This window comes from Terrapene carolina, unplaced genomic scaffold (assembly GCF_002925995.2).
Source record: "Terrapene carolina triunguis isolate 2854851 unplaced genomic scaffold, T_m_triunguis-2.0 Scaffold231, whole genome shotgun sequence".
NCBI classification, from domain to species: domain Eukaryota; kingdom Metazoa; phylum Chordata; order Testudines; family Emydidae; genus Terrapene; species Terrapene triunguis.
The window spans coordinates 14,826,718-14,849,007 of record NW_020664582.1 but is presented as its reverse complement, the minus strand read 5'-3'; the positions used below and the strand labels follow the sequence as shown (position 1 = coordinate 14,849,007).

Below are 22,290 nucleotides of genomic sequence, written 5' to 3'. Positions count from 1 at the left end.
GTTTTTGCAGTTCTCATTGCCTGGGCAGGGTTTTCCCTGGACACATAATATTGTATGAGTGAGTACACGGCAGCTGTATGAGAACTGGCTATGGGCAAGTCCTGTCTTTACACTCAGAGGTCCCTGAGCATGGGGGAAACCGTATGGCTCCACTGTGCAGAGGCAGGATCCAACATCACTCTGGGGGGGACTCCCTTCAGCCTTGGGAGGAGGAAGGCATTTGGGGAAAGTGCAGGGGGCAAGTCCAGGGCTGGATCCAGGTAGCAGGGCTGCAAGAAGACCAGAGGCTACTGTAGCTCCTAAGGCTGCAATGCCAGCTTGGTAGAAGCTCTTGGGAAGGGACTCCTTCCCCGCCAGCCCCTGCGGAAGCCCAGTTCTCAGGCTGCAGCTGGGACACGGATTTGTCCTCACATTCCCCCTGCCAGCCACCTTTGTTCACACGTCAAAAGCTCTGTTACTGTTCATGGATTTAATGCTCTAATACAGCATGTGACAGCAACTCTCCCCTTCCTGTATATTGTTCTTCTGCTATAAAACATCAGTAAAAGCAGTATTACTAAAAACAGCAGAGCCTTTCCAACAGCAATAAAAAATGGAAAGGGAAAACAGTTCTAGTGACTGGCCAAAGTTAAATTAAAAGAGTTAACATCATCTAGGACTTAATGGCTAAAGCAAAAAATTTGCCCTGGGTTGCATAAGGTTCCCAGTGACTACGACTCCCATCCTACAAGGACTCCAGAAACAAGCATTAGCTCAAAAGACAATTAAAAAACGAGAACAATGCTCTAAAATGTGCGTGTAGATTACATTTGTATGGGATATCACTCCCTTCAAAGTCAATGGGAGTTTTGCCATTGACTTAGAAGCAACATCGACAATTAGTGGAACAGATGAAGCTCCACACAAAGAAAGCAGGAGGGTTCTGGGAAAGGCACGGCATATTTTCAGCAAGGATAGATTTTCAGGTGACAAGATGCATGAGATTCCCATGGGCAGGAAAGTAAATAGTAAACCTGGCTTCATGCTGAGTGATCTTGCTGTCATTGAGAGAGGGTGAGAGGAGAGACAAAGGGGAAAAATCTGGAGAATAAAAGGTGGGGGTGGGGTGGGGAGGAGAATAAAAATGGCTCCAGAACTGGGCTACATTGGACTGACCAATTCCACTTGTCCTCCCTCTTTCTGAGACCACAAAGAAGTCCCATATTTTAGCTATCCAACCTCTAGGGGCTGTGACTTTCAATCTGGGATAGGCCTCAATTCCCACGGGTCCCTATCACCACAAGAACTGCAAGATCCCTACCGCTCCTGTGTTTCCAAAATGGCAACAGGAAAGGAGAGCGGGCACTTCAAAAACTCTCTGATGGTGCTGGGTTTATTATTAATTTTTTTATTTTAAAGCACATATATTTCATTTCCAACAGACACTGACATCTCCGGAGGGACAACAAGTATTTTTGCTCAAAAGACGTAAATCCAAGATGGCCACCATCAACAGCTCTTCTGAGACTATATGCAGGTGAGGCCAAGAAAAGGCGCACCCGTTTGGATAAATGAGGAAGATTCATCTGGTCTGCCCACAGATCTTCACCTGGTGGCTTGGTGGCTCTTTCCCACAGAACAAATATAATTAGAGAAGAAATAGTCAACACTCAACCCACTGCAAATCTAAGGCCTCATAGATACATATTTTTTTAAGGCCAGAAGGGACAATTACATCGTCTAGTCTAAACTGTATATCACAGGCCATAGAGTTTCATGCAGTTACCCCTGGATTGGCCCCAAACTTGTGTCTGACTAAAGCATGTCCTCTAGAAAGGCATCCAGGCTTAATTTGAAAACATCAAGTGATGGAGACTCCACCATTTCCCTTAGTAGTTTGTTCTCTGGTTAATTGCCCTCACTATTAAAAAACTTGTAGTTTGTTTCTAATTTGAATTTGTCTGGCTTTAACTTCCAGCCATTGATTCTTGTTCTGCCTTTCATGGCTAGGTTAAAGAGCACTTTGGTATCTGGTATTTTCTCCCCATGAAGGTCCTTATTGACCATCTCCTCAGTGCTTATTGCAAACAGTTGACACAGATATGAATACCTGTCTTTTGATAACCCAAGGAAAAAAACCAAATAGTCTCTTACCATTTGTTGTCACAAAATTTGTATCGGTGATCATCAGCTGGGACAATGTCAATCAACAAGATGTACTTGGTCTTGGGGTTCATCCCGGTTACCTTAATTTTGTAGCTAGGAAACATCCTCCTTATGAAAAGCAAAGGGTTAATACATTAGCACATAACTTAACACATAATACAAACTAACAGAACAGCAGAGAGGAGCCCCAAAAGGAGGTTCCACTGAAAGTCTAAAGTGAAATTCACCCAAAGACTACGTACCACTTAAGTGTCACTTAAGGCATTTGAATGACATTCATCCCTGTGGAGAGCTAACACAAGGTCTGTGCGCCACTTAAGTTCCCCTTCCTGATAACAGAGCAAAAGGGGGACTTACATGGGGCGCAGGACTTGCATTGACCATTTTCAGAATTTAATCCCCAACGCATGCTCAGAGCAGTGAGCAGACCCTTATTCATTGGTGCATTGGGCCTTGTACAGGCCCTCTGCATGAAGGTGATTTTCACCCTAAAAATCTGGGGTACTAGCTGATTTGATTTTAAAAGCTACTCAGGATCATCAGGGAATGACTCTGGTTGGCTTAATGCCTTCCAGAGGGCACACAAAGCACGAGTGCTGACAGCGACTATGGGTCTGAAAGAGGCAAAGGAACTATCTAAGGGTATGTCTATACTACCCGGCGGATAGCGATCGAGCCAGCTGGGATCAATTTATCGTGTCTCGTCTAGACATGATAAATCGACCCCCAAGCACCCTCCCGTCGACTCCTGTACTCCACTGGCATGAGAGGCGCAGGCGGAGTCGACGGGGGAGTGGCAGCAGTCGACTCACCGCAGTGAAGACACCGCGGTGAGTAGATCTAAGTACGTCGACTTCAGCTACGTTACACACACAGTTCCCCCGGCACTGAATTTTGATCAGAAATTATGAACATCCAACCATTAGGCAGCGAGATTGTGTTTGTGCAGCACCTAGCACAGTGGGGGGCATGTTCCATGACGGGGGCTCCTAGGTGCTAGAGTAATACAAATAATAAACAACAATACTATGGTGAACCCTTACATGAGATGGGAGGGGGAAAAAAGTGTTACTAATCAATATTGACCCAACATGGAGCCCTGCCTCAGAGACCCCAGGTTTTCTCTCTCCAACAGAGGGGGGCAGATTAAGGGTCAAAGTCTATGCTGATGTAAACAGATGCTGCTCCATTGACTTTCCTGTGCATTAATCGAATGCTGTAAATACTGTTTAAGAATGGAGGGTCTGACTCAAATTCTCTGCGAGGGTCAGTTGGCGCAGTGCTGTTGTAGCCAGTGGAGTTGTGCCAATTTACACAAGCAGAAAAATCTCATCCCAAGATGTTACATTACTGAGCAGTATTTGCAGCGTGAAAACAAGCAACAGCTAGATGTGACAGGGAAATTAATTCATACAGTCACAGCGTAGGAGCTTGCAACCCTTGCTGGTGTGGGTAACTTTGATCCATGTGAGTACTTCCATCGGTTTCCATGGGACTAAATACCAAGTAAGCAGTAAGGGTTTGCAGGACCATGCATCTTCAATCTTATGAGTAACTTTTCTGTTGGCTCCATATTACCAAGCCTCTCCTCAGCTAATAAAAACAAGTTACTGGCGCAAACTGGCTCATCACGGTCTTTAAGCAAGAAGGCAGAACAATCCAATACATCAACATGCCGGGACGGCTCATTTGCACTAGCAAAAAAAAAAAAAAATGGGCAGAGTGGATGAAAATATCTATATCCTGAGGCACCATCGTCACAACCAGCGGGCCAAATCCTGACGTCATTACTCTGTCAAAATGCCTAGCAACTTAAATGAGAGTTTAGTCTGAATTAATAGCTTGGCCCAGCATAGAGAACCCTCCCCTACCCTCGGATAGACCCAGTATTTTAAATTCTCTTTTCTCCCCCTTTTCTCTTTTTAATGAGCAAGTTTCTTCAGGCCAATAAAAGGGATCGCTGTATTTGTGGCTAAGGAAAGTGGCGAGTGCTAGGGACCGCTGAACAATCTGGGCCTGTGAGATGAGCGGTAGTTGCTGTCTGTGCCACCATTTTGTAACTGCTCCGGGAGAAGGCAACAAAATGGGCCCTGTTAGGATTCATTTGAATTGACTCTTTTAACACCATGCATAAGTTCCAGATATTTATTATGTATTTAGCTGGGACTAACCAGGGGTGGTTTACCAATGTCCATATTTGATTTTCATTCATAAACGGTGCACTCCTCTTAACCTTGTCCTCACACAGGTAAGCACCAGTATAAATACAGTAGGACATTTCAGGTTGTGAATACACAGCCCAATTCACACGGTAAAAAAATTACACAAGGAATCCAAGCCGAAGGCCAAGATTTTTTTTTTTTTTTTTTTAAATTAGGTCTTAAAATTGCACTTAAAAATGAAATGAAGGAAAAAGTAGACTTTAAGAAGAAATTAGAAAATAGGATTTTGGATAGTTATTGAGATGTACCAGTAAAGGATTCTATAGACATCGGGGTTGTTTTTTTTAAAATAACCTGTAGCTTCTGAAGTTTTTTTTCCCCCAATCATTTCACATACTGAACTACATCCAAGCTGCTAAAGTAGCCAGACTGATCTACTGTAAATGTTAAGTGCTTTTTTAATGGCATTTAAAATTAAGCTTCAGCATATGGAGTTCATATAGCGTAGACATGCTTGAGTTTATAATGTTCTTTAGTATAGCCCTCTAAAATAAATACAAAGAGGTGAAGTACTACTATAATATACACAGCTGAAATTCCTGAAGGATAACAAATGGGAACTCACATCTGATTGAAGGTGTTGCTTAACTTGCAAACCGTTCAGTATCTAGCAGTGGTAGCATTACACTTAGCAAGTCAACAGATTGAGAGACAGTGGCATCTGCCAACTCTCGGCATTTGTTTCCAGGAAAGCATTGAGTATCAGTTTTTAACTCTGGCCCTGCATGGACATTTCATCATTATTATTAGCTGCTGCATTTTGGCATTAAAAAAATATGCGACTAACATGCTATCCAGGGACGTGTCACTTTAATTTTCTTAATGAAAACATATTTCTCAACCCCTTGGCAAAGTCTAATTTAGTAAATATCTCTGTGCAGTAGGCTACAAACATGGGTCATGTGTTTCTGGTGACGATGCACAACACATTGGGGAGCTGGGCCCAAAAATGCAATCAGTGTTTTGATTCAAGCGTTAAAGAGAGAGAGTGTGTTAGTGCTGTGTAGTGTTGCCCAGGCTCTTATCTGGATGGTCAATCAGAGAAAACGAAGGGGAAGCACATCTCCAGGGCTGCGTGCGGAGCACGCACTCTTACAGTGAGGCTATGTAGTCCACTAGCAAGTCCTGGTAAGCATCCAAAAGTCTGCATGCATAGCCTGCCCTCAGGAGAATTTCTGTCCAGCGAGATTTGGCTGAGGGCTTGATCCTGCAAACAGTTTCTGCTGAACGCTGAGCTTATTACTGACCTGTATCAAGTCTGGCTTTCTCGAGAGATTCTCTTTTGGAACTCTTTCATTTTGCCTGGGCACAGAATCCCTCTCTGTACGTTACTTTCAGTTCCTGTCCCATCTGAAACCAGGAGCTGCTCAACAGGTACATGGAGTACATAGATACACACATTGTGTGTACACACACACACACACACACACACACACACTGCTGATCACACTTTTCCCAACTGCTGAAAAAGGCTCAGGCTGGAGTTGGTTTGAGATCTGCATGAAGATCCAGACAGATTATTATTTTAACCCATACTGGCCCCCTCAGTCACACTCTATTTCACTCTCAGGATGTGCTTCATAGTTTGAAAATCATTTACAAACAGGAGCCCGATGTGGCAGTGCATATACAGGATCCTTGACTTCATTGGGAACTCTGCCTAGCTCAGACTGCAGATGAGACGCAGCACTTAATCCTCAAGAACACCTTCGTTGAAGGTGGGAGGTAAAAGTAGTTCTATTCCTGCTTATTATGCTAGGTGCCCTAGCTGTGAGCCATGAACGCATTGTGGATGCATTGAAAAGACCTCATTTACTACCCCCACAGATGACTGCTAGGACCCCATTGTCACTTAAAAATCTACCGTCCCTTTTCCACACAACCACCGAATGCCCCTCTGCACAATGTCCACGTAGGCAACAAGGTGGGGCCAGCCATGAAGATGTCTCAGAGATCGACCATGACCAATAGCACGTACCACCATGGAAACCACGGAGCGCAGGCAGGAAACATAGCAGAAAGTTAGTGCTGCTTTAAGCAGCTTTCCCCCGCCCGTGACCTCCCTGACCACCCTGGGAGGAGTCAGAGTCTAACCGTAGTCCGGGAAGCCTGTAGTGGGGCTACAGGAATGAAGTAGAAGACTCCTTCCACGCATCTAGCTCTCTAGGGATGGGTTCCGGCTTTCTCACGGGTCTCTCAGCCCTGCTCCCTTCCCACACTGCATCCCCTCCTGTCCGGTGGGTAGGCGAAGGAAGAGCAGTAGAGAAAGCCAATCCCCTACACCAAGACCTTGTGCTATAGGAGTCATGGGTTTCTTGGCCTGATTTGTTCCCCTTTAGACTTTTTAAAGAAAGCAAAACACACAATGTGCGTAACCCACTGGTCAATGTTTGCTATGCATCTCCCTTTGTTTAGGCTCCACAGAGGACATGGATCTGTTACAGCCCCTGGCTACAAAACATGGCTTTTTAGCTCAAGCTGTAAAGACTCAAATGTTTAGCTCTGGATGTCCCCAGTTCAAGTTCTGCTGTGTCCGCCAGAATGACAGCCAACACAAAAGCACATACTGGCCTCTCCATCCCTCCAAAACTCTCCCCTGGTCTATGAATGGAATTTAAAGGCACATCCCTATTTTCTTCCCCAAATTTTGCAGTATTGGCAGATGTGCAGAAGCTCCTGCTTTGTAAGGACTGTTGCTCTCACTAGAGCTTAGTGGTGAAGAATTAAAGTTATTTTTATGTTCACATAACATAGGCACCCTCCATGGAAAAGATCAAGAAAGATGAACGGTCATAACGTTCTTCCTTATCCCTGGGGGAGTCCAGCACCTTACGTTAAAATACTGTCTTTTTGATCTCAATTGCCATCAAGTTATCTGCAGATCGATGTTCTTTGGGGAGGCCTGTGGACAGCAAAAAATAGAATGTGCATTGCTTTGGGGAGTTGAATATGGGGGCGGGGGGCGCAAAACCCACATGAAAAGGTTGGCAGGGCAATAGTACGGCCCCAGCTAAATTCTTCCCTGTGCCGTTCTACAGATGAAATGTAACAAAAACAGTAAGAGCAAGAAAAATAAGCAAGCAGCACAATTCTGTAGCCCTCGCAAGCTTTAGAGCTGACGTGCTAGTGAATTATGTGCTCTGATAATGAAGCAGCCTTTGCTTCGCTAGTTTGTGCTATGCACGTTTTATCTCTACATGATATTCACAAATTGTTTTCAAATGAGCTGTTAGAATAAGCGTCCTTTGTTTATTTATTTATTCTTTTACAGTCCAATTCCTTTTACTAGGCAGCAGTTACTGACGTGGAGCCAAAACTTCTGATGTTCATACAAACTTTAATTGGTGTTTAATTGTGTGGTTGGTTGGTTGTGCAGCAGAATGATGAGAGAGAGAGACAGATTCATTCCTCTAAGGCAGGATGTTCTAGCCTTTAAGGCAGCTGTACTAGTTTAAAAGTTTGGTGGTACCAACCAGTGACCCTGGCATCTACTCAGCTGTGCGTGGCCTAACCCAAAAGGATACTTGTTTGGAAGATGGGGGGTTGGGGCAGTGCAAGCTCCTTTTGGGGACTGGAGAGTACGGACGTTAAAAGGGGAGGTGCACTGTTGCAGCACCCCAGCATCCAGTAGTATCTTATTGGTGAGGTAGAAAAGAGGAACCTTGCGTGCCAGTCGCAAAAGCCTAAAGCACCAGTATTGGTACAAGAACTAGTAGTTTGGAAACACTGATGTGAGGCTTGGCTGTCCTTTGCCTACTCGCTCCTGATGCTAGACATGTCAAGATGCTGCATGTGTCTCTCTGCCAGGGACTCCAGATGATGGTTTGGTCTGGACCAGATCACGAAGTGGCTTCTATACTTCCCTTCATTCTTAATGACCTTTTTACCCACTAAGAGGCTTGATCTAACCTTCCTTTTCAGGGCAGTGTGTGTCACCTCAGTGAAGCTGCTAACCTGCTCTTGAGCAAAGATGTCCTACTTTTCACCATGCCACCGCAGGGGGTTAGAACAGGAAGGTATAGTACACTTAGGGAGTGCCGTTACCTCTCACCCGCTTTGAGAAGATTGAATGGAAGCAAAAGACCTTAATCCTGCAGCTGAAGTCTAACCCTAACTGCGTGATGTTCTGGTAGCACCACATTTTTCTTTGCAGTTTTGGAAGGAACTAATTTATTCACCAAGGGCCTGATCCAAAGCCCACTGAAGTTAATGGGAGTCTTACACCATTGACTCCACTGGGGTTTGGATTAGGCCCTACCAACATTAGAGGTTGGTTCACAAGACAGCCCAGTTGCCATTAAACATTTAAATCAGTCTTTGCATTTGGGTAAAATGTTCAAAAGCACCTAAGTGATTTAGGGGCCTAAGTGCCATTTTCAAAAGGATTCTCACTAAGATTTAGGAGCCTAAAGTGCCAGATTTTCAAATGTATTTAAGCCAGATGGGTACCTAATGGGGTCTTCAAAAGCACCTATGCAGGAAAAGCACCCAACTCCCATTGATGGGAAAATCTGGCCCCACATGCCTTTTGAAAAATACGACTTAGGCGCTTGTGAAAATTTATACTTTATCTTTATTGTCCAGAAGACAAACTAATGGTGGGTAGATAGTTCAAGAACCAAATTCTTCTTTAAAATGATCTTTCCTTATTCTTCTATCCCGCCCCCCGTGACAAATATTTCCCATATCAACATAAAGCATCTTTAAAAATGTTTTCCAGGGGTAAATTAATACAAATTTGGTCATGTCAACTATTTCTTTAAGCTTTTTTTTTTATGGCATTTCCTTTTTGATAGATTCTTGCTTTCAGAAAATACTTTGAAGAGATCAAAGACTTTTTCAACAGGGTCCCATTTTCCCAGTGAATCCTAACCCTCCAGTCCCTTATTTCTCTTATCACCCACGCCACTCCGCTATGACGCTCTGTATACAAAGTAAGAGCAGTTAGCTTTGAAGTGCTGGATTAGCCCATGCCAGATCCTTGCCTCAGAATAACAAACAATACAGGTTCAACAGGAGTTCTCATCAGTAGTTCATTTTTCAGCCCCAAATTCACTGTCACTAACACAAGCAACATTGAACTCACAGTCTATGGACAGATAGGAGAGATTTATCTGGTGGCAGGACCATGACCCAACGATGAGGGGGTCAGACAGTTAGGGAATTTTTCTAGTTTGGCAAAGGGAGGTTATATTTAAATTTTTCTGGCTAACTCATCTAAGTTTTAAATAAAACATTGTTTCTCACACGCTTGAGAACTTGGTTAACTATGCAGTTGCTTTAATGATCTAGTATCATTTTCTCTTCTTGCCCCAAAGCAAATTAAAACCTAGACAAACTTCTTGCAAGAAGATGCTTTACCTCCAGTTTGATTTCCCCCCCATGAAAGCTTAAACGCTTACAGCATTCCTTTAGAAAGGTCCAAACCATATCAGAGGATGGAGGAGCTAAAATTAGATTCAGTTTACTGAAGCATAAATGGCAAAGCACAAAGGTATCAAAGAAATTGCACAAGAGTGAGGGAAGTTAACAACTCTCTGTGCTGGTTCCTAATGATTTTAACTGTTCTTCTAAAGAAAGCCAACTTTCTCCTTGGTAGAACTCCATTAGTGTTACACCCTTTGTAGGAGCCATTAGAAGGAGGGAAAATGGATCTGGTCCATAATGTTGACTACTCTGACTGCTTACAGTATTTGATTTAGTTCCTCAACATGGATTGGATCCAGCATGAGAGGATCTGTAGCTTCTGTGCCCTTCAAGGCAAACACGCAGTCCAGGTACTGGAGACCTGCCCTGCTAGGGATTATTAGCATGAGAACAACAAGGAGTCCGGTGGCGCCTTAAAGACTAACAGATTTATTTGGGCATAAGCTTTTGTGGGTAAAAAACCCACTTCTTCAGATGCATTCAGCCCCAAATTCGCTGTCACTAACACAAGCAACATTGAACTCACAGTCTATGGACAGAAGAAGTGGGTTTTTTACCCACAAAAGCTTATGCCCAAATAAATCTGTTAGTCTTTAAGGTGCCACCGGACTCCTTGTTGTTTTTGTGGATACAGACTAACACGGCTACCCCCGGATACTATTAGCATGAGAGTTATCTAAAAGTGAACTGAAAATGCTTTGGAAACACATTTAACTATTAATATCCCAAATCATTAACAGAAAATAAAGGGAGACTTACAAAAAAAAAAAAAAAAAAAAAAAAAACACAACTGTCCTTCACTTCCCTGACTTGTTCCAAGTTCAAGAAACTGTATGTTCCCTGCTGGAGTTGTTGACATCTCTAGCAACAGAGCCAAAAGGGAATGGATCCTGCTTTCTTTCCCACCAATTTCACTGGGAGCAAGATCTTACCTGCAAAGGGTATTCACAGAACCCTGAATTTACGGCTCGGTAGGTCAGACATTCTTTGAATTACTAATTTATTTCCAAGTTCTAAACGGAAGGTTCCCATTCCATACCTGATCTGGTTTGCTTTTTTAAATGTAAAGCTTTGGGCTGAACTTTTCAAGACTGCCCGAAGTGATTCTGGGGACACAATTCCCTTTCATTTTAATGGGAACTGGGCATCCATATCTCCTAGCTGAAAATCTTAACCTGGCAGGGCTTGTCTACACAAGACAAAATTTCACCAGCTTAATCTAAGGTGTGAAATTAAACCAATTTAGTTAAACTGGTGCAAACCCTTATGACCTTAAACCAGGGGAATTTCAGTTTACCTTAAATTGATTGTGAACATGTTTAAGCTAAACTGAAATAAGCCACTCTTAAACCAAAATCTAAAAATCACAGAGGTTTGCAAATTTTCCATGTACGCTGGGGTGAAAGTTGTTCTGTGCACTATGTTGTAAGAAGGTTCTTAGAGGAGCTTAAAATAACAGCCATCAATCCACATGCAGTTGTTAAGAGATGTTACAGTAAAGATTGAGGCTGGCTCTGTATCCATTTATACACAGTGTTGTGCTCTGAACCCCACTCCGTAGTTACAAGCCCACTATCATCATCATCATCTGGATGTTCGTCACTGTAGAGAAATTGACATATTAATTTAGAGTCAGGTCTCCACAGGAAGGGGGTCAGCTGCCCTGTGGATTGGCATTCCCTGCTGATTAGCAATAAACCTGTCTTCACACTGCCTGTGGAGTGATGGCGTGCCCATTCACCTGGGGCATGGAATGGTACCGGGTAGGAACCGTAAAGATCGGCGCCTCAGAGGGATAAAAAGCCCTAAAATTAGAGGACAGACAGCTCTGGAAAAGGGTGAAAGGGGAGAAGAAATCCTGAAACCAATGGGACTACTCACATGAGTAAAGACTACTTGAATGAATGAGGGTTTGGAGGGTCAAGCCCACTGGAGAATTGAGACAGATTTGAACCACAAAGATAGCTACAACTACAGGACTTGCCTAATTCGGGACAGAGCATGGGGACAGAAAAGAAATGAAGTTGTACAATTTGCTTTGGGTATAAATTGTTCCATCATATTAAATTTGTGACTATTACATGCCTTAAATACAAACAAAAGCGTGTAAGTGCCCTTAGTGAGGAGTGTATTAATCTGCAGCACACTTTAAAAATGTACGTACTGTGATACATACTGGAGAGCGAGTATATATAAGGAAGAGGAACACAAACACACACATACAAACACACACACACACCCCTTTATTTTCAAGGCAACTATGGTTTGCGGATTATCTTTCTGTCGGGAAAAGTGCTTTTATCTTTCTGAAAAATTGTATTGTATTGATACATCTGAACATCTAAAGCTATCACCTGGCTTATTACACACACAATAATAGACCATAATGCTGGGGAAAAAAAAAAAAAAAACCACTCCACATCCCCTTTGACTTCCCTAGGTCTCCGTGCAAGTCCAGTGTTCCACTTAGGTGCTCCTCTTTGCAAGATCAGGACTGAAGTGAAAGTCATTGAAGGCAGTGGGGTTGTATGTATGTATGTAAGGGCAGCATTTGACCCACCAGGTAGTCAAACATACTAATTTTACATTGAATAAAATGCAAATCTTGGGGGGTTTTTTTGCATTAAAAAAGGATAATGAATTTTACTTTAAATTTCTGCCATTTCTTTAGGCCTAATCCTGCATTTGTGCACACACAATGCCTGGGAATTGCAAGTGTGCAAGGAATGCAGGGCTGGCTTCTTAATTGTTGTGTTATGTTTAATGTGTTCCTTTAAAGACAATACAAATTAAGTAGAAGAACAAACCTTTTTTTAAAAAAAGACATGACAAAGGTATTGATTTGCATACCCTGCATTGCAAACAGGACATGAAAAGTTGTGGCATTTTATATACAAAAAAGGCGAATGGTTTTGCACAAAGTTCAGGAAACTTTGCTAGCAAACTTTTTATCTTTTGATGATCCTTTTAACATAAAATAATCTTTTTCCCCCTCCCACAATAAAAGAGTCAAACATTAAAAAGATAGTGAGTACATTTTAAAGATGTTTCCACTTTATAAATCAAGCTTTCTTGGCAAGAACATCATTCCTATTTCAGTACTGAGCTTGCTGTGTTCTCCAAACATCTCCTACAGATCAGTCCTAAGAGGGAGTAATAATCCCCCAAAGTAATTCTTAGTCCTAAATTCCTGGTAATTTATAGTTGACTTGGTCTGTGGAGTTCTACAGATTGACAACAAATGAAATAAACACACTCCTCTTGAGTTATCGGTGTCTGGATTATAATTAGAGAAAGCCTATTTTACACCAGCACCCTTGAACTAGATCTCCCGTTATCTTATTTTTTTACCCGCTTTTGAAATAAACTGGTCATTAAAGTTACATTTGCAATTTAGAATTTAAAAAACAGACTTTTTTTTCCCTTCTCTTTTTTGCCTTTTGAAATTAAATAATTAGACATTTAAGTGACCTGATCCTTAAGTTGAGTGCACATGGGTGCATCCCTGAGCCTGCTTAGAACCCCCTCTCTTTGCACACGTGCACGCGCGCACACACACACACACACACACAGAGTGTCTGTTGCAGGATCAGGACCATATTTTGTGTCTGCACTCAACTGTTTCTATATTATTTGCAGACACAGAATGAGAGCCTGGTATGAGGCCCCTTGAAACAACAGAGTCTGTATCATCTTTTTAAAATTGGGTCATTGGGGGTGGGTGGGTTTATTATTACTATGCATTTAAACGGTTTGGGTGAAATACGATTTTCAATAAGAATTGAACCGAAGTCTACTCTTGTGCTGCTGGACGGTTCTGTTTCTAGAAGGTTTTGCACACTGATCAGTTTTGAATTGTGCGTCTAAATCAGACTTATCGTCACGTGGCTTAACTTGGTTGTTTAGTTGTTGTAAGACTAGCTCTTTTGTTAATTGTTACAGGTATTTTTATTTTCAGCGCTGGTGAGAACTGTTGGAGAAACAGGCCTAGAGGAGACTGACTGCCACTCTTACTGCAGAACAGGCACAAGCGCTGTTAGAGGAAGCTCACACACACACACACACACACACACACACACACACACACCTCTGTCTCCCTGCTTACATGCCTCATCCTTGACATGGAGGGATCACCTTTAGAAGCCAATGCATCAATGGGTGCATTACACTTCGGTGTATTAGATAGATGTCAAGTAACGAGGCCCATTCAATCTTTGGCCTCACTGCTGAGAATTAAAGTTGCCATTTGGGATGAAGTTGATTGTAACTCTCCACTCAGAACAGAAGTGAAACTACCCACTTATTTCATATGGCTTGTTAATGAATCACTACTGACTTAGGCCCTGATTCAAGCTGAGGGCTAAATTCTCTGCTGGCATAAATTGGCAGTGTTCCATTGACTCTGATGGAGCTGCACTGATTTTCACCTGCAGAGAATTTGGCCCTGGTCTTCTAGAAGCGAAAGGCTCCACATCCCCGGGACAATTACCAGAGCCACCCTGTCCCCTCTGAGCAGCTGTGAAGCATGAATATGATTTCACTGGGAGTTTTAAGCCCCCAAAGAATGCAGGACTGGGTCCTGGCCATATGGATTTGTTTAAACAATCTAAGTTAAGACTGACACGGAGATAACCTACACATTTGGGATGTTGAGTTTCTAGAATTTGGTCAAATTTCTCTCTCTGTTTACAGGCCCAGTATTTGCAGTCCTGATCCTTCAGCCATTTCTAATGTGAGTAGCAACCCCGTTGAAATTAATAGGAGTATGAATGTGAATAAAGGCTTCAAGATCCGGCCCTAAGACTTTATATAGCAAATTACAATCCCGTGGGGGGATCTTATCTCCATAAGGACTGCAGGACCGGGTCATAGAGCTGACCCACTGTACATGTGGCAGCTTCTTTAAAGTGATTTACAAACACAGTTTCACCTCGTCTCCCTGGTGGGATAGGTTCCGTTATTCCAATGATAGAGTCGAGTGCGTCTGTCAACACTGCCAATAGAGACAGAGGAGCACTTTTTTTTTTTTTTTGGTGGGGGGAGCAGGGGAGATATGGGGAGGAGTGGGCAACCCTTTAAGTGCTTCAAGAGCAATAGTGCATAAAGGCTGCCTATAAGGAAGTATTCAGTGCACGTTTCCTTACAGGTTGAGAGCAGGACACCATTATCCTGCAGAGCTGCTCATATGCCACATTGTAGCCGAGTTCTGGAGTCTGGATCTCACAGTCAGATTTAGCCCTACTGAACCATGGACCTGATCTAGCATCCACTAAAGTCAAGAGAAAGCCTCCCGTTGACTTCAGTGGGCTATGGGTCAGGACTCATAGAACAAACATTACCACTAAAAGGCATTTTTTCAGGTGATTTCACACTATTTCCATTGCTCTTTTTTACACCTTTATGATTCTCCAATGTGCTGTCGTATTAAATCAGCAGTTGCCTATAGAAGGGTGGTACTAAAGAAAATTAAAGGGGTTTTAAAAACATCTTTATGGTAATCCTTCACAAGAACCTGATCCAATTCCCCAGATGTCAAGGGCAATCTTTCCATTGACTTCACAGGACATCGCACCTTAGTGGAACAGTTTGTTAGACTGGGGCCTTGCAGCCCATCACATGTCCACTGCTGTGAGATTCCATTATAACAACACAATGAGAACCACCTTCCTCCAATCCCACTGACTTCACTGAGAGTCGAGGGTGCTCAGCACAGCACTAGGCCCTCTCTCACATTATGAAGATGATGGTAGCTAAAATAAAACATGAATCGAGCTTACGGACACGTGAATAGCATTTAATGCAAAGGGATGGAGAGCAATCTAAAGCAGACCCATGCTAACTCACACCTGGCCAGTCCCCACACACAGGGCTGTCGCTAGAGGGGTGCGGGGCAGAAGTGACAGATTCGTCTCTTCTGGGACCGACCGTGCTGGCCAATCGCACCAGCCCCCCAAAGCACGGGGCCTGGAGTGGTTGCCCCGATTCGCCCTAGCCAAGGGACGGCTCTGCCCGCACACACAAAATGGGAGCTTCAACCCTCCACTCAACAAAGGTTTGATACCAGCGTTTATAACAAGGTCTCAGTTTGCGAAGGTTTTATTACTTCCACAAGTGTACCACAGAGCATTACTAGTCTATACACAGTAGGTAATCTCTCGCTCACGAAGGAATTACTGTCACGTATAGAACTGACATCACTATGGTCCTGACGGTCTTAGAAACACAAATAATCAAAGGAAATATTAGCATAGAGAATTAAAACTAAACTAGACTTATCAGGTGACCAGAGTATATCGTCCAAGACAATATACTTGCTTTTCTTATATTGCGTGCTCACTTCTGACCATATTCAGCAAAGTGCCAACGTGGGTGCATAACTTTCAGTATGTGACTAATCCTATAGAAGTCTTAAATCAAGACCTAGTTTCTTAAAATTCAATCATTTGCAGTAGATCTCTCCCCTCCCCCCACTTAGAAGGATTCCACTGGGGCAAATTGTGACATGTAATATAGAATAGAGACTTTAAGGATGTGAAATGCATTTTCACCAACCTGCCTGCTTTGGTTATTATCATTTCGGTGCCAGCTTCATGAAACTTCTTCCATAGTTCCTTCTCGTGGAGATAGACTTTGATGTTTTCTATGGTCTAAAAAGAATCAAAACAACAAAAACAAAATCACCATCATCAAAAGTACTCTCAGTCTGTGATTTCTCTCCTCAAAGCAAAGCTGCGAGCTGATGTTCTTCGGACAAGAAAGGCAAAACCAGGACTGACTGCACTGGGCGCAGGAGCAGGCCCTAAAGATTCCACTGCCTATTGCCAAAAAATGAGAGAAACAAACTGAATCAATATTAATTGCAGAATGCTTCATATCCAGTGAGGATATTGCAGCCAAATAGATTTTAAAAAAACAACAAAAGACTTCTGAGTACCGGCTCTAAGAGTTGTGGATATGATCAAATATAACTGTGTATCAGTAGGTAAAGCTCCACCTTTTAAGATGAGGGACAGGTAAAAACAAAAGGAAAAAAAATCCAACCTTTTATCTGTCTGCTCGGTTCAAGGCGAGAAAGATACTTGTCCTCAAAAAATAAAATTAAATGCAAAATGGTACTTTGCTCTAGGATGTTCTGGTAATGTAGCGGGGGAAAGTGGCAGCAAAGGGTGGAGTTCTGTAGGAAAATGTTTACCTGTTAAGTGCATATTTTAAATTAGCTGATAAAAAGCCAGCAATTGCCAGGGTGGTAACTCACTCTTATATGAGCAGAATGCAGAACATTCAGGTCAAAAGGAATCAACTTTTTCCCCCCATTATTCAGAATAGACAGTTTTAAAATTAGGAGAAAGAGTTACATGGATTGTTCTTTGCACCACCATCCCACCAGCCTAGCAAGTTATTTAATAGATTGTGATTTTTATAACAAGATTGATAATAAATGATATGATGGGTATACATAATATATTATTCTCCTGCAGTGTCCTTGGCTCTCTCATTGTACACTATGGGCCTCAGTCCGATCCAGCAACTACTTACACAATTAACAATACTCAGGGTTTGTCTATACATGAAAATTAATCCAGAAGAAAGAAAAGTGTGAATGGAAAACAGTTTAACTATTCCAATTAACTCCATGTGTGGAATCCATTTCCAAAGTGGATTGAGAATTTAGAATAAGGGACTAACTCCACCTGTAGACACACTTCTTCCAGAATAAAATCAGGAATTAGCTATTCTGGAATAACTCCCCATGCAGACAAACTCTCATATGATCAGTCCCATGTAAAAACCACTTCGGATAATCCAGTTTTATCAGTGGTTAGATTATTTTTACATTACTCCTACATTGCTTCATTCAGTATTTCCTTGAAAGTAGAGATTACAGAACTACAGATAAAAAAAGTGCTTGTCATCTTTAAAGTGTTTTACAAATCTTAATTATCCAAGTAATGAACTGTAAAAGGAGATTCTAATACAACTAAAGATAAATGCATCCACCAGAAAAATAATAATGCATATATAATGTAAGAACAGAATAATTGTGTTGCTGAAACATTTTTCCAGTATCATCTTTATATTAATTTTTATTTCAATTTTTTAAAGTTCGTTTTTCTCCCAAAAACTGACTAAAAAAATCTAGCCCAACATGCGAAAACTTGCAGTTCAAACCAGCTGCAAACCAAATATTATAACTTATATCTTTGTTTATTTTGTTTTGCCATTGACTTCAGTGGAAGCAGGATCAGGCCCAGAATGCAAGAAAAAATTAAGGTAGGGTATGTGCTATTCAGGTTAGTCAAAGCCTTGTAAATAACAAGAAAAACTGAAAGCAAAACTGCCAGGACTTGAAAACGTTTTGTCATGTTAGGTTACAAATACTGGGACCAAGTCTGCTCCTAATGTAATCAATAGCAAAACTCCCACTGATTTCAGGTGGAGCACAAGCGACCCAGTAGATGTAAACCCTTATTATATAGACACACACACTTATAGTGAACATAATTTCTCAGTAGAGAACTCCTGACCTGTTTATTCAGCTGCCTATATAAGAAGTTTAGAATAGGTGTGTAGGTACATATGTAAAATATAGACAAGATAGGGTTGGGTGTTTGTTCCCTTTTAAGGAAAGTGATGAACATGAGAACAGAGTTCATGGAAATCATTTGATAGCGAGGTTGAAGTAAGAGGAACTCAACACGAGATGCCTCCTCCTGCCCCATTTAAGTCAATGGGAGCTTTTACCCCTTGATTTGAATGGGCGGAGGATCAAACTCTAGATGTTCATATCCTTCCTTGAAATCCCATGGTTATTTGCTAACCCCACTAAGCTTCAGTCGTTGGTGTGTGAAATCTAAAGGCGAGGAAACTAGGATGGAATCATCTGTGCATCTGAGACCCACTCACTTTTTCAGCTCTAAGCAAACCCACGTCTGTACTTGGCTCCTGTTGTGAAGGAGACGCTGAGCATCTTGAGAGGTTTCTATTACAAATTAGAGTTTTCTATAACCTATCACTAATTGTCAACATTTCACGTTTCTTTTCACGGTTCTATTTTCCCTTTCCAACACCTGGCTGGAGATCAGAGATTGGAAGAAAAACAGAGGAAAATTGAGCTAAAAAGCCTCGAGGCATAATTATTATTAATTGATGCATTTATGATTACACAGTATAGGGTGTTTTTTTTTAAATAGCTTAAACAGCAAATACAAACTACATGGTTTTACATTTCTGCTTCCTTTTTCCCCCCCTCCTCACCCCCTTGACAGGTTATAATTCTGATATGGGAAAGTTGTCAACACTTTATAAAAAGCACACTAAATACCCCTAGCCAATCAGAAGGCATGATTGAATGCAATCTAATTTACAGTCAGACCTTTTTGGCATAAGGAGCTTAATTGTATTTAATTAATGTATAAAAATCTCAGGATGCAGAACAGTTTTTGGAGTGGGGTTACAAAAAAGGTACAGAGGCACTCAATCTGGCATATGAAATCAGAGTGGTCATAATTATGTTTCTGTAGCAATGCAGATGAATAAGGTCCGTGGGTCAAAAAGGTATGAGCTAAATCTAGACAAAAATGAAAGACCTGCCAAAGGAAACCGGATTGCGGAGAACTCTGGATAACCGGGATGGCTTGGATACACTCTTGATCTGCGCCTGACGAAGTGGGCATTCACCCACGAAAGCTCATGCTCCAATACATCTGTTAGTCTTAAAGGTGCCACAGGACCCTCTGTTGCTTTTTACAAATCCAGACTAACCCGGCTACCCCTCTGATACTCTTGATCTTGAATTTTGATTGCAAACAGCAACTGCCGTTTTGGGTAGACTGTGCAAAGACAGACACTTCGGAGTGGCAGACTTTAAACACGTCCTTCCAAAGAAAACCAGAGCAGGCGGGGAGAGCTTGCAAGTTAAAAGGGGAGCAAAAAAAAAACAAAACAAAACACCAAGCTGGAGAAAAATGGAAACATTTTTAAATCCCGCCATCTGTGGCAGTGACAGTAAATTCTCTCTGTTATGGCTTCTTTCCCCTAAAGCGCTTGTGGAGCACTCGGGTAAGAGCCCTGGAAGTTTAGAGCAAAGAATTTCATGAAAACTCAATCCCCGGGTGCAAGAAGATCTCGGGGGAGCAGGGAATGTATTGCCTTGGGGATGGTGAGCTACTTGGGACGCGGGTGCTAGCTGGAGAGGTTAGGGGAGTGGAAAGGGAGCCCGGCAAGCAGGGGAGGGATGGGTGTTGTGCAAACAGGGTGCGTACCTGCTCCGGATCCTGGCCCTGCGGACTGCTCAGCGGAGTGCTGCCGATTCCTGCCACTCCAAGAACCGGGGAGCCCGCGGTGGATTCGGCATGACCAGGTGCCTGGGCTGCTGGAAACCCTTCTTCCGTTTCAGACAGGCCCTTCTCCTGGAGCATTTCCTTTTCGACAGGGACACACGTGGTTAGTGCCAAGCCGGCTCGAATCCGAGACAAGCCAACGGGCTCCGTGTAAACGGCGCCGGTCCCATTTCCAACCCCGCCGTCTGAATGCGCAGGTTTGCTTCGGTTTAACATGAGCGGCTCTGCCTAGCAGGTCAGACCTGTCCTTTGACTCCCGCCTGCAGCCGCCCCCCAATACTGGGCCCTGGTGCGTCTGGTGAGCCCGGGCCTGTTTGCCAAATTGAAATCTGCTGAAACATCAGCCGCCCGGGTGTCAAGTCAAGGGCAGGGCTAATTTGCAGCTGGAAAAATCACAAGTATCCGTAGCTGGCCCAGGCTGGATCTTTGTCCCAGTCCCACAAACAGCCCCATCGACCCGCTTGTGCCCAGAGCGGCAGGTCACTGCATTCTGGCGCCGATCCCTCGGTTGTTCTGGTCGGTTACTTTTCAGGGGGCATTTTCTAAACCTGCCCTCGTGTTTCCCAAGCAGGGGAAACGTCACGGTTCCCTTTAGCTCAGGTAGGACTTTAAGAAACAACCCCCTTTCCCCCCCCCCACGCTGAACTCCGCTTTGATTCCCATTGCCACTGGAGCGGTGCCCTGGGTTTGAGCCCCCTTTTGTTAATTCTTTTCCTGATCTGGTTTATAAGCAGTCAGGGCCTGGGGTTTCCCAGGCTGCTAACAGCATAACTCAGGAGAAATCTCGACTGAATTCTATTTCTACGCATGGGTGGGTGACCAAACATCAGCGCACTCAGGTTTACTCTTCTAATTCGCTGTGGATTAAAAACATTGGGATTAAAAAATCAGTTTGGCGGTTATAAAGAGTATCCCCCGCCTTGGAGATACCGCTGAGGAATCGGCCCCGGCCCTGACTAGAGCCTACAATAGCAACCGCGCTGCCTTCTGCCCCATCAGAGCAGAACAAGCAATCGAGGATTGTTGACTAGGGGAAATATCGGTCGGTTTTCCTTCGCTTTTTCTTTTTAACTTTAAAAAGGGCAACACCTGGATATTAAAATGTTCAACTGATGGATCCAAAAAGCAAATGTTTCCCTTGTCTCAGTCCTAGTGGTACGATTAGCAATGTTTTAGCTGCTGCTGGAAAGCGTTATATACAAAATAAAATAACTTACACAGTTCTCCCATGTCCTTTAAACAAACCCCCAAATAGCTGCATTCGCTTTTCTTCATCAAATAAAGTCGTTACTGGTCAATTACAGTAAATTTACTTTGTAGGAAAGTTTCCACTAAGTATCAAGGCTAAATCTCGGTCCCAACTAAGTACATGGGATCAGGACTTGATCCTTGCTGTTTTCTCTCTGTCTCTTAACAAATTATAGATTGACAAAAGCTTTCACTTACATAGCTACAGTGAACATATTGCGTTATTGTCTTTCAGTTCTCTTCTCGTTTCATATACTTTCCCCCCCAAAATTCAATCTTATTGGATTTATGCAGCGATTTGTTACACGGAAATTATTTGCAATATCTGCCGGGGAATTCGCCTTCATTTTCAATTGATCTGGAAAACACCTAGAAGAGGGTTTGCTGGTTCGTTTTATTTTGCTCTGTGATCTGGGCAGGTTCTAGTCCTGAGAGCCTACTTCAGTGCAATATTACCCACTTATCTCCTGTCTCCAGTCAGTTTTTTAACCTTGGTAATAATTGCTAAAACAAAAAGTTGCCCTGTGTAAACATTCTAAGTGCAAGCTCACTAAGATAAAAGGAGACCGCTCTTAAACTTGGACAGAGACTGGGAAAAGCCAATAAAGATAAGGCCTGACAGCTCCAGCGAGGCTGCTGCGCATCAACCCGGACTTTTACTGCGCAAATGTACTTTTCATTTACAATATTATACTAAGCACAGCAAGCAAACAGCGTGTTTAGACCCAGGTCTTGTCAATATCGTGCAGCAGGGCCATAAGCACCGATGTTTGCCTGAAATGGTACCTGATTTTTAAATGAATCCGGCGTGGTTCTTTTCGGGGAGTAACTTTAGCTCTTTGGGATGAGTTGTTTAACTAGGAGATGAGAATTTACTCGCCGTAGAAATCTTTAAAGATTTCTGCTAC

General features: G+C 42.8%; 1 protein-coding gene across 1 annotated transcript in view; it reads right to left on the bottom strand.

Moving 5' to 3' along the window:
- The window catches only part of TBX4 (T-box transcription factor 4), a 51,176-nt gene extending 30,961 nt beyond the window's left edge, over nucleotides 1-20,215 (bottom strand). Inside the window, exons 1-3 of the mRNA XM_024211268.1 lie at nucleotides 20,057-20,215; nucleotides 16,347-16,441; nucleotides 2,134-2,253 (exon numbers count right to left, since the gene is read on the bottom strand). Coding sequence (XP_024067036.1) covers nucleotides 2,134-2,253; nucleotides 16,347-16,441; nucleotides 20,057-20,212 — 371 coding nt within the window. The 5' untranslated portion in view covers nucleotides 20,213-20,215. The remainder of the gene's footprint in view (nucleotides 1-2,133; nucleotides 2,254-16,346; nucleotides 16,442-20,056) is intronic.
- Nucleotides 20,216-22,290: the final 2,075 nt, after the last annotated feature.